Source organism: Cariama cristata, unplaced genomic scaffold (genome assembly GCF_000690535.1).
Source record: "Cariama cristata isolate BGI_N322 unplaced genomic scaffold, ASM69053v1 scaffold3494, whole genome shotgun sequence".
In the NCBI taxonomy this organism is placed as follows: Eukaryota; Metazoa; Chordata; class Aves; order Cariamiformes; family Cariamidae; genus Cariama; species Cariama cristata.
Window position 1 is genome coordinate 51,386 of NW_009611055.1, and position 13,247 is coordinate 64,632.

At 37.5% G+C, this 13,247-nt stretch overlaps 1 protein-coding gene across 1 annotated transcript in view; it reads right to left on the reverse strand.

The window, feature by feature from the left end:
- The window catches only part of LOC104160030 (dedicator of cytokinesis protein 2-like), a 41,077-nt gene extending 29,333 nt beyond the window's left edge, over positions 1-11,744 (reverse strand). The window contains exons 1-5 of the mRNA XM_009698082.1: positions 11,620-11,744; positions 9,239-9,275; positions 7,213-7,298; positions 1,316-1,472; positions 126-166 (exon numbers count right to left, since the gene is read on the reverse strand). Of these exons, the coding sequence (XP_009696384.1) occupies positions 126-166; positions 1,316-1,472; positions 7,213-7,298; positions 9,239-9,275; positions 11,620-11,744 (446 nt within the window). The remainder of the gene's footprint in view (positions 1-125; positions 167-1,315; positions 1,473-7,212; positions 7,299-9,238; positions 9,276-11,619) is intronic.
- Positions 11,745-13,247: the final 1,503 nt, after the last annotated feature.

Here is a 13,247-nt window from a genome sequence, read left to right on the forward strand (position 1 = left end):
TGTGGAAAGTAAACTAACATTAAGTAACAGAAATCCAAGCACAATGATAAAAAAGAAGAATTCATAAAAAAGAAGAATTCATTATTGCCCTCTCCAAAACGGATCCAACAGAACGACTGCCATACCTGATATACATCTCTTCACGGTTAATGTCCTTGTAGAAATTCTAGGAACACAAACATTTAAAAGTTATCTCCTAATGTCATTTATTAAAACACAGGATAAAAATACATATGCTGAGGTTCTGCTTTTCTTGCTAGTTGGACAGCATAAGAAACACATTATTTACAGATCGTCTTAAGTTTAAACCTGGCACTACTACTTCAATTAATTACTTATTAGTATGTATTATTATTACACACACATATGTATACTTCTCCTAGGTCACTAATGAAATAATTAGAGAAAGTTTTCCTGCTGGATAAGAGGAAAATATGGTTACCCAAATGCACTAACATAGTAAAGTATGTGCTCTGGCTACACTTGATGGCCAGAAAAGCAGCTGGTATTTATTGAAGTTGATACGTAACACTGTTGAGTAATACCTCTAAAGGCGCTAATTCCAGGAATAAAGCCCATTTTTGTTACCACAGCACTTTTGCAGGTATATGAGTTACTAAAGCTGTGCAAATTATATGACATGAACTGCCTCCTGAAGAGCTGCAGAAATTTATACCACATTGCGCAGCGATTACTGACGAACAGAGACTATGTGAGTGCAATACATATTAACCGTGTTCTTGTTCCAACCTTTAAAGTTGATGAAAGTTCCTCTTCAGCTTAGAGGAATTTCCAGGTGGACGAATCTCTATACACGATATCCTCATCACAAAATAGGAATAGAAAAAAAGACAGGGTGGCCTAGATCCAGAGCAGAGACTCAAATCTTCTTGGCACTTTACTGCAAGTGTATCTTGCAGGTTTCTTCCCAGATTTAAAAACCGTAATTGTTCAGTTGCTAAAGCAGCTAGCGGGTTAGTTCCTCATGCAAAACTTGACTCTGGCAAAAGCCTGCTGTTACGTTAAGCCTACCAAAAAGCAAGAGTCTGTGCGCAGCAGACTACCTTATTTATCCACAGAATCAAATTGGATAAAATACAGAAGCAAAACCAAAGAACTGAGTGGGCGTTGCTTTCAGCTTTATGCCTAAATCAATGCAAATAGATATAAAAATCTCTTGCCTCAAAATTTAAATCACTACTGAGCATTGTCAGGAATATTTACCTTCTCCCCAGGAATATTTACCTTCATCTTCAGTAAATGGATTCTAAAGCTCTTCCCCTTTCTCACACAAGAATTACAAGAGAGAACATACCAGTAAGTTCACAGTGCAGCTCATGCGATTGTCCTTGCTTTCATCATTCATGACAGTTCGGTAATCCAGCAGTTTCTCCAAGAGGCCTTTAACTAGGCTGACAAAACTTTCAACCAAGTTAAAAATTCCAGGATACTGACACGCACACTCTGTAAGACTGCAAACACAAAAAAATGTTTTTACAATTCTGTGAAAATTCGCGGCCCATCAGCTGAAAAACCATTTGGACCTGAAGGCAAAACAAGATATTCGGAAGACAGATGGGATATAAATCAAAAGAAAAAAATGAAACATTTACTTTTCCTGTCTGAAAATGACTTCAAATTCAAGGGTATATCCACAATTTCAGGACAGAGCAACCTGCATCTGTGGTATAACAAACTCACGTCTCTGGAATGCCACGCTATTGCAATAAACACTAGCATTTCCTTTCCTCTGTTACTGTGCAACATAAAATGCAACAATTATTTCCTTCTTGTTGTAGAGTTACGTGTGAGTAGAAAGTTCAAACTTACAGAAACTACAATTTTCAGTCAGAAAAGACATTCGCTAACAAGACTTCACCAGAGCAATTTGCCTTGAGCAATAAAGCAAAACCAAACAATAAATTTTTTTGAAGATTAAAAGCAGTTAGTTCCCTTTTGATAAAAATATAAGAAAGTGAGTTTTATACGTTATCATCAGATTCCAATTTACATTAACAAAATATTAGCATATGCTGTTTCTATAAAGCGCTGAAGTGATTTAGGAGTAGATATTTCACATAACTATCATCGCTTTGTTTTCAAAGCTTAACTGTTTAAACATCATGACATGATTACCAGCATCTCGTTAAGGATTATTTTCTTTCCTTGCTTAAGAGCTTGTTTCCTCTACTTAGCATTCTGGCTTTCCATTGGGATTCTCTCTGACAAACTGCATTTTATTCTTTTATATATATATTTTTTTCACATATATATACACACATATTCACATACATATTTATAGATGCACATAGTGGGTCTGGCTGAGGTGGAATTAATTTTTCCCATAGCAGCCGTCACAGTGCTGTGCTTTGTATCGGTAACTAGAACAGGGTTGATAAGACCCCGGTCTCTGGGTACTGCTAAGCAGTGCTGGCACAGCATCAAGGCTGTCTCTCCAACACCCGTGGGCAAGATCTTGGGAGGGGACACAGTCAGGACAGCTGACCCAAACTGACCAAAGGGACATTCCATACCGTATGACGTCTGCTCAGCAATAAAAGCTAAGAGAAAGGAAGAGGAAGGAGGGCATTTGTTATTGACACCTTTGTCTTTCGGAGTAACCACTACACATACTGAAGCCCCACTTCCCAGGAAGTGGCTAGACTTGGCCTGCTGATGGAAAGCAGAGAATAAATCTTTTGTGTGTCTTCCTTTGCTTCCATGCAGGGCTTTAATAAACTGACTTTATCTTGACCCATGAGTTCTTTTCCACCTTATTTCTGCCCTCCCGATCCTGAGGAGGCGAGTGCTACAGTGGCTTAGTGCACACCTGGCATCCAGCCAAAGTCAACCCACCACAACGCACAAGGTAATTACATGTGTATTTGGCATATACTGTTAAAAACATACCAAAATCACCATGTATTCTCACAGGAAAATAGTAAAAACAAACTAGTGATTGCAAAACTATTCCTGAAACTATGCTGTGTGCTTAAGCTGAGCAGTTTCAATGACACATTATTCTTAATTTCTTACCTCTTTGCGTTTTGTTAACAGCACTCAATTTATATGGAAATACATTTCATAATTTATTACTAATCTTTAAGTACACTATTATTTTTTAAACTGTCATTATAAAGTATTAAGTTTTAATTAATTGCAAAAATAATTTTTTACTCCTCAGAATTATTTACACTTTCTTCAGAAAATACATATTCGTATTAACTTCAGCTCCAAAGAAATCCTCGAAGCTTTGGCCTAGAAGGGGACCTCAGCAAAGTACTCGGTCTCAAAGTTCTAACTCAAGCAAAGTAAAACCAGCACTTAATGTTTATTCCTTTGATCGTACAGCTCCAACAAGAGTTACTTTGCTGAGAGAGGGGGAGCGTGTACATGCATGTCTGAAAGAATATTTATACTGTACAAGATGTGACAGACGAGGCTAATAGATAAAACCAGACCACTTTAATTGCTGTTGTCTGACTAGCCTGAAATATTTAAATAAATTATTGAAACATGGCTTATGACATGACACATACTGCAAAATGAATGTTAAAATACTAAAGGGTCTGAAAAGCTGACAACTGCCGGAGAAGGCTGGAGCACGTTAAGTGATATTTGTGGAAAAGAAAGTAAGAAAGCCTCAGAGTCGTAGAGGAGATTGCAATACTATGCAGGAAAAATAGGGTTATTTTACATATGCAAGTATCAGAAACAGGGTAAGACCCTAACAAAGGAAAGTACAGTCACCATTTACGTGACTATGATGAATTTTTGCCACAGGTTCACTTGGAGTGACAGTAAACAAGGCAGACCTATGAACATTACTTGACTGTGAAATGAACATGAGTCACCAAGACATCACATTTCTTTCCGATACAAGTAGAAAAACACTGCCACAGAACACAAGCTATTGCCAGATCTCACGCAGGACACAGTACACAACTCCAGTCACTAAAGAAAGATGAACTGGAGTACATACAGAGGAGAACTACAAAACGAACAGGAGAGAGGAGTACCTGTCTCATGAGGGAAGATTAAAAAACTTGTCTTGCTCAGCTTTATACAATAATCCCAATAAAAAGGACCCATAAAACTTTAGAAGATTTTTTTTTTTCCTCCCAGGAGGGAACAAGAAACCTTTGAATTTTTAAATAGGGCTTGAAAAAAATAGAAGTTTTAATAGAAAAAATATTTTCAATAAAGCTCAAGAAAACAACTGCATAACATGGGCCACTGCAATGATGGGGAACTGGAAAGCTTCCAAATGCTATTTTCTGTTGTGCCTACATTAGTAACTAAAGCATGCCAGAATGCATTTTCTAAGCCTGAGGACAAGTGGCATAGCACAACTTGTATTCATCTAGCTAGATTCTCCCCCATTTCCCAAAAGAGGGTACCCTGTTTGTTCTGCCTATCGAGAACAGCCTCTCATCTGTTCCCTATTATCGCAATTCTCCCGTGGTGTTGTCTAGGACAGCATCCATTAGCACAGGTCATAACCCTGCCGCAGCGCACGCCAACATTTAGGACTATGGACAAATGCAAGGCAGTGCTTAAACTTCTGCGGAACCTATTTAGTTCACTGAGCACGGGCAAGTTCCCAGCAACCAACCCGTGTGGGTAAGCGTTGGTTGCAGAGCTAAGCATCAACACACAAGACAGTCAGTGACTACTGCTAAATATCTGCATTCAGGTGGCAACTGGGACTGTGCAGGAACGCAGACAGTTAAAGGAAATTAGCTGATGAAAATATGACCAAATGAATAAATCTGGAGCCCAGCATAACTGGGTCTCTATCCCGTTGGAAGAGGGAGCTGGAGGCAGAGGCTTGAAATCCTTGCTTTGAACAGTGTGAAGCTAGGAAGATTTAAGCCAACCCAACCCAACCCACCAACTGGAGAGAAGAGAACAGTGTTCTGCCACAGACCGGTCACCAGTCTCTGCTTCATCTGCCCCTCTACAGGCATCGTTAAACAACTTCAAGGACAGAACAAAAAATATTATCTGGAGATAATATGAAGTGACACCTTTAGAAATGTGGAAACCTTGAACTTGAAGTCTTGTAGAAGGTGGGAGAACATCGAGGGGAAAAAAAACAGATATATCAAAGAAAGAAGGGTACCTTGGAAAGGCAGGAAGATCAAATGCTATGTAGATGTTAGATGAGATTATTTAACTGCACTACTGAAAGATGGGGTTTAACTGGATAGGCACCAGTTCTCTAGGAGAGTATTTGAATGAAAGAGTAAACTGCAAACAAGACAAGCAGATGATGTTACACACCTCAGAAAAAGTAAACTTCAAAGAGGTTCGTACGGAAGATCTGAAGGAAGATTTTCTCTTTGCATTGATAAAGTCTCAATTTGAATACTCTCTCCAGCTGGAGAAACATTCGTTATGATAAACTGAAACATTGGGGTTGTTTACTCTAAAGAGAAGACCGAAGGAAACTTGACAGCAACTTTCAAATTTGTTAAAAGCTGCTGTAAAGAGAAACAGAATAAATGATTCTTTATCTCCCCTGTGGGTAAATCAAGAAATAATTGGCTTAAACTGAGGCAAGGAAGATTTAGTATGGATATCTGAAAACAAAAAAAAACCCCAAACACAACAACTTACTAGCAGCAAGGAGAGTTTAGCACTGCAATAAATGTCCACTGTGTCAGCTGAATCCCCAGTATCAGAGATTGTGAATTGTAGCGACAGTTTCGGCAGGCTTCGCAGTTTAGGCTTTGCAGCAGTGTGACTAAGAAAACTAAGTACTTGCAGGCCTGGTTTTGGTCATACCAAGAGCTAGTCTGAACATCTCTACATCACCTCTTAGCTATCCTAAGACTTGAAGCCAAACAGCAAACATTCAAAACTGAAAAATCAGTTTATTGCTCTTAGTTTACGTAGTCATTGCAGGTTAGGAAGTGAAAGAGAAATTTTTAAAACTTCATCTGTCCTTGCCAGTGTATTGGTTTCAAAGAATAGTTTTATACTGCTTAAAAAGTGTCAGTACTTTTACTTTTTTCAAGTCTGCCTCTCTATTTTATCTGTCTCCTCATAGGGCAGAAATTAAACTCACAGAGCAAACATTTAAATTATGTTTGATTTAAATGGCATTTCTTTTAAATTTTACTATTTAATTAGAACATAATTACATTTTATTTACATAAGATAAAATTTACATATTATTATTATTTGATTATATAATTCAGTATTTTTTACAAAATTATGTTTTCACTCAAAGTAGACTTTTTTCCATTGCGGTGTACACAAAAATTTCATGCTTCCTCTGGTGAGGGATGTGACTTTGCAAAGATTGCTACCTCCCTACACAAAATACAATACATACAAGGTAGCAGGCTTTAAGAAAGTAAAACCATACACACTCAATGTCACAAAACCTATATCAATTTTGTCAGGTAGCCAAAGTGCTACAGCATTTTTATACTTATTAACTATTAGAGTATCAATACTTGAGAAAGTGTACGATAAGCGATGTACTGATGTACTTTCTCACTGTTACAGCCTAAGGCTCAAAGCGAGGCACCAATTCTCAGAGGTAGGCGCAAGGATTCCACCGCTACCCAATATATCTCACACACTACCTGCCACAAGTGAAGACACAGCTATTAAGTCTGAGAATAACACTGAGTGTGGGCAGCCAAGAAGAGAAGGAGATGCTCTATCAGGCTTTGGGATTGTTAGAAATGCAGAAATAGAAATATTTTTATTAAATTGCAGCACTTCACAATATTCTCATTCCAGGATAGTCACCTTATATAAATTCAGAGAATCATCTCTTGCAGGCCAACCTAGGCATTGAGACAAGCAAGTAAGACATTTTAAAATACCTCCTTCTTATTAGTCTGAAATAAAACCAAGAAAGGTTATAAAGAAAAAAATAGAGAAAGACTAAAAAACTGGTGTGAATATTTGGTTATCTTTGCTTCAAAGTTGGATAGAGAAATGCAGGTTAGGCATAATTTCTTCATAATTTATCTGGAGCACAAAATACTGAAAAGCAACCAAGAAAATAGTTTCAACGAGCAAAGCTACAATTCAAACCAGGTTTACTGAAACAGTATGCTATTTCCAGTCCCTTCATCAAAAAAGCTGCTAAGATTCTATTTCATTTTTAAGTGAGGTTACAAACTTGAAAAGTGGGAACAACAAGACAAAAACACATCCTGAAGGCATTTATTCTCATGTATTACTTACATGGACTCAAACAACTGCATGTAGTGTTCATCCCCTCGTCCTCCTTCCACCTCATGGTCCAACTTCAAAATTATTTCATTTTCAAACTAGTAAAGAAAGAAACATCACAACACTGAGCAAGTATTCAGAGGTCAAACACATTTCCTATGGCATCAAAAGAATATCTTTGTATAGTTGTACCACATATTCCCAAGGGTTACATTCTTGAATATATTCCAGTTGAATAATGCACATCTGACTATCTCCAGATACCTGATAAAACCACCTGAGGAAACAGGCTTACAGTGCCTGCATTAGGGGTTTTCACAGAACAGCTGTAATTTGAAATGCAGGATTTCAGAGTAATTAGAATCACTTTCACCCAGATAAATTAAGAACAATCCTACAGTATATAACACCTTCTTTAATTGCTATTGGTCAGGTCTATCTAGAGTCTAATTAGGAAACAGCAGCATATAAACAAAGACAGAAAACAAGTTATTTTTGTAGTTAAACACAATTCTTTCCCCTCTACTGCATCTTTTTTTCAACTTTACAGTTGTGACACCGCTTCTTTTGGAGCCATCAGCAGCCTTATTTCCCTACTCGTAAGGTCAAAAAGTACCTTCTTCCCCCCTCTGAATTGAAAATCAATCTATGCAGCCTGTGTGCATACAATGAGAGAAAACCTGCTAATATTTCTCCACTGGTCACACCTTGTTAGCTATCACTCATCAGCCAGCTCTTACAACTCCAAGGCTTCAAGGTTTCCTGTTACCCCAAACTTTGCTTTCAGAGAAGCACTACCTCCCAGTCTGCAGTCACCCTTGAAACTTCAACCTAACTACTGCACTCAGTCATTTCTAGAATAAATTTTTTGACACTGGGTATCCGAAGACGTTATCTATATTATTTACTTGCCGTTCCTGTTACACCCTGTAACAATCTCTCATATACTCTTCAGGCAGTTTTACATAATCAAGCAAGGGAACAATAGCTCACGATATTCAGAAAAAGATAAAGTTTGTCGCACAGGGAAAGAAAAAGTTATCTGGAAAACCAGTGCAAACTTGTGAAATTATTGGTACAAATATGCACGGAAATTGTCAATGACAATGGCCTGACATCTTTAGAGTGTAATAAACTTCAGCAACATCTCCGGAGAATTTCTAGGTAATACACCATTAACATACCATAGTAATATACCATTACCTCTTAAAGAAATGGCAGTACATGTTGGATTATATTTTAACCCAGCAGGATGATACTTTAATTATATAAAGCCTCTTTAAAATGTTATTGTAATTTGTCATTTCAAAGCCTTTGCAATACATTACGCACAGGAAACTGCTTTGTCATTTAGAAAGGGTTAATCCAATCTAACACGTTTAGATCAGAATTCGTAATTAGTTTGCAATGCCTTTACCACATATTATGCAGACTGCATTCAGATCCAGGAAATTAAAACCGTGGAAACTATAATCACAGAATCATAGAGCCATTATGGTTGGAAGAGACCTCAAAGATCATCAAATCCAACCTTCTACCCAACGCCACTGTGCCTACTAAACCATATCTCGAAGCACCACATCTAAACATTTTTTGAACACCTCCAGGGATGGTGACTCCACCACCTCCCTGGCGAGCCCATTCCAGCGCCTAACGACTCTGACAGTGAAGAAGTTCTTCCTAATACCCAACCTGAACCTCCTCTGGCGCAACTTGAGACCGTCTCCTCTTGTCCTAAATAATACACAGATATGGCTTGTTTGGGTTCCCCTGCCACACCTTTCCAAGCACCTTAAAGCATTAAGATTTCCATGTTCAAAAAATGTCCTCAAATAGTCGATATTTATGTATCATACTCCTAACAGAAATACAAAATATAAGTTGGTTTTTTGGTGTTTTTTTTTCCCTCAATATAAAATGAAAAATACCGGGTGTGGGGGGCAATTTCCAGCTGGAAATTTACTGGGAGAGGGTTCAAAGGAAAATATATCCCATTAATATCGACCAGTGTAGGCCCAGGCATTTTGAACCAAATTACCGGGTGTACTAGCCTATTGTTGTCCTTCAGACATGATCTGAAAGAACAACAAAAAATGTTCAAAAAATAAAGTGTTTTAAAATAACCATATATATCAATCTTGGAAAACAGAAATCAAATTATAATTAATGTAATATTAAAATATTGCATGGTAGAAAATAAATTAGTTCAGTAAACTCAGCAGAAAAAATATTAATATTAAAATACTGCAGGTTTTAAAATTAAAAAAACCCAAACCAAACAAAACCACTAAAAATCTGCCAGTCCATTAGTGTAATTTTTCCCAAGCTTCAAATATGAAGTTGTGAAGAAGCAGGTGTCTTTTTGCATCTGCAGGTTGGAAACTCAGCACAAATATAAGCACACCACCAATGGAAATGCCCTTCAAGGCAGAGCCATTCTTCTATTAACCAAGCTCTAGCTCTGACTACAATGGGAATACTTTTTAGACTCTCTGGTTAGCTAAGTCAGTTTGACCTTGCTCTGTGCTTAGCCTTTACGGAACACCTTTGTTGCTTCTAAGCCTCTTGCCTGATAATTTTCTTTGATTCTTCATGCTTTGACATCTCTTTTTGGCTTGTTATATGAAAACCCTAGCATTTATAAAAGCATTCCAAGATTCATCAGCTTGATTCACAGTCCAGGCTTTCAGCAGTGCTGAACATCCACGTTCACTAAGCTTCCGTTTCATTTGAGTGTGCCCTCTGAAAGGAAGTGTGATACATGAATCTCAAAGTCCTAGTGCAGCTACAGTCATTCTTTGCTCTCATCCAAGTCATTGCATCATGTTCAGATATTGTATGAGAAAACGACTTGATAGAGATTTGTAAAGAATCTGCATAGTTAGAGAATTACAAGTTTTCAATGCCAACACTTTTGTAAAATTTTCTAATTTGGCGGTCAATGTCTTCTTTATGCAGTCACAACACATCTCAGTCTCCTTACCCCAAGATTTGTACTAAAATCTTTGAGTATCATACGAATAAATTACTCAGGTGAGGCAAAATTTAAATTCATATATATATTAAAAAACCCATATTCATATCTATTGAATGTTTCACACTGTTACACACAGCACGGTGAGGTGGCAGAAAGACTGCTTGTTTATGTGGTCTGTCCTATCGCCCTATGCATCAACGAGAGACATACTAAAGAAGAAAGATTGCTTGTGCTCTGAGAGAAAGCACACATGCTAGGGAGCGAAGCATGCAGAAGAGTGCAGATAAGATGACAAATAAGTGCAGATAAGACAACATTTGAGAAAAGCAGGAAGCAAGTCTAAAAGAGACTTTTCCAGGTGCTAAAGAAAAATCTGTGTCTTAGTAAAATCTAGCTTCAGATAAAAGAAACCTTGGCATAGTATTTTCAGGAAGAGGTGGGAAAGATCTACCACAAGGTTCTAGACAAGCCATTAACACATCAAGAGGCACAGAGAAAGCACTAGAAAAACCAGGAGATCAACACTGAAATAGAGCTCTGTTGCTTTACACAGATATAATTATTAAAATCATTGTAAAAATGACAGAATTCACTACTGAACTAACACAGCAAATTTTCACATTTTTCCTTCTCAAAATCTCACACAGTTTTCAGTATATGAATATTTCTGTTTTTTCCCTGGAGTATTTCTGTGTAACTGAGAGCTTTGGCAGACTGGGATCCAAATCATCCCATCAGAGAACTGGAAGCCTTTCAAAAACAATTAACTATAATATTTTATATATGCTACTATCAGACAACTGCAATACAAGATATTTTTTTTCCTTTCTTAAATATACCCTCATCAAAAAGTTCAGCCCTAAGCTGAAGAAGCCAAGCCCAAGGCTACATATAAGAAAATAGTTGTTCCCCTTAGAACACCAAGCTGGTCATGCATATCTTCAGAGTAATGTTTTGGAAGGGACAATTCCTTTGGTTGTAGAGAGCACGACATTCTAACTAAAAACATGTTACTACAGGTACTTCCTTCAAGTAGGTAATGATTAAAACTTTCCACTCAGAAAAATTACTCAGCGTTTTTCAATAACGAAGACCAAGCACTCCCCATTTTTCTCCACAGTATTTGATATTCTTCATTTTTGTCCTGAGATTCAGCTAAACAGGACCAGCAAATGTCAAAGAAAGTTATTCCAGAATATAAGCCAATCAAATGATTTTGCCCCTAAAATCAGTGAGTCCAATTATGGACTAAAGATGGATTAAAGAAACAGATTTATAAGCTACATAATATGTAAAAATCTCTGTTTCAACATCCTTAGATCCATCCCTGAGAGAAAACAAAACAAAAAAAAAATCCACTTTCTATTCAAATGCAAAGTTAAGATAACTGACACATGTTACATGCTTGCTACCCATTCACTGTAGAATTGCTCAGGTTTCACCTTCTGACAGCAACGAGTACAATTCCCTCCTGCGACAGAAGAACCAGCAGGGTTACCCAACCAGTATTGATCGACGACAGCAGGACGCCATGCATCCAACCCCGCATCCACTGTGTTAGCCCCATGTTGCAGTCTGCTCTTTAGACAGAAGACTGAAGCGAGCCGTTGCTTCTTTCCAGGAGCTTTGAAACAGTGTTTTCAGTGGCCTAACTTCTACACTCAGCACACAAACAGCAAAAAATGAGGTGCAGAAAATTAGGCAATACAGATACACTCTTATTTTCTCTGGAAGGAGTAGGGAGGAAGGAGCAATTTTAACCACTTCATGTTTCTCAGACCAAGTCAAAACAACAAAACCACAGCTGTAAATCTGTGAAACCAAAATTGTTTGTATGATTATAATGTAGCACCAGACAGATATACTTCAAATGGAAATATTTAAATGCTTCACAGGGGTTCGGTGAGATACACAAGAACTTGGATACAAGTTGTGCACATACTATGTAATGGCATAGACAGGCGACTTCTCCAGGTCAGCACCAGGTATAGCATATTTCAAGATGTTCAGGAAAATATATATAGCACTGTTTTAAATGGATAGAGAATGGTTAAAATATTCTGCTGCCTGCATGAAGGGGAAAAATGAGAAAATACGTTGCTATTTATCATCATTGAGATGCCTACATATAAAAGGTCATTGCCGAATGTGAATTTGCAAATCTGAATATAGTATGCGTATGAGAAACATTAATAGCAGCATAGGACTAACTCCGGCAGAACAGAGCAGCATGTAGTCATCCAGTACTTCACAGAAGTTGGCAGTAAACGTTTCATCTCTGTGGCATACTGAATATGCTCTACCCTGCTCCTCAAAATACTTCATGACTTCAGATCTCCAAGTCTCCATTTAAGAACTATTTCCCATAATGTTCTCAGATAAAACAATAAATTGTTCAGTAGAAACAGTAATCTCAATTTCTGATACGAGTGAAAGGAAAGGACTACACCGTTAGTACTATTTCTTAATTATTTTTTGTATAGGAGTGTCAAATAAGAGGGAACTTTTTTTTTTTAAAGGCCACAAAGAATTCTGGTTCATCGGGAGTACCAATACACTGTGATCCAGAACAATTCTTTGTCCTCTTCCTTGCAGGTTTTGCTGCTCTAATATTAGCTGATCTCTGTAATTAGAATACAAATTAAAGACTTCCAGTGAACAGTATCTAGTATACCAATACTAGAGAATACAGCTATCATTGAAATATAGAGAAACAGAAAAAAAACCTTACTCTCAACGATCCAGGCTGAAAAAGAAGTTTAAAGGGCTCAGAAGTAATTTCTCTGTGTAAGTAGTACGTGTATTAGTGTATGTATGCATATGGGTAACATGGGCACATAGCAGCTTCAGGACAAGGCAATATTAAGCAAAAAATCCAATCCACTCATTTTCTAGAGATGAAGTCTGTGGACTTACTGCAGTAAGACAGAAATCTATGAATATAGTACAAGTCAAGCACCAGTTAAAAATCATTCACCTCTTACATCCTCCCTAGTACTTATTCAGCAGGTAGAGAATTGATTACTTCTCTAAGAGGCAATAATTTCACAGATGCTGGATCTGAACAAAA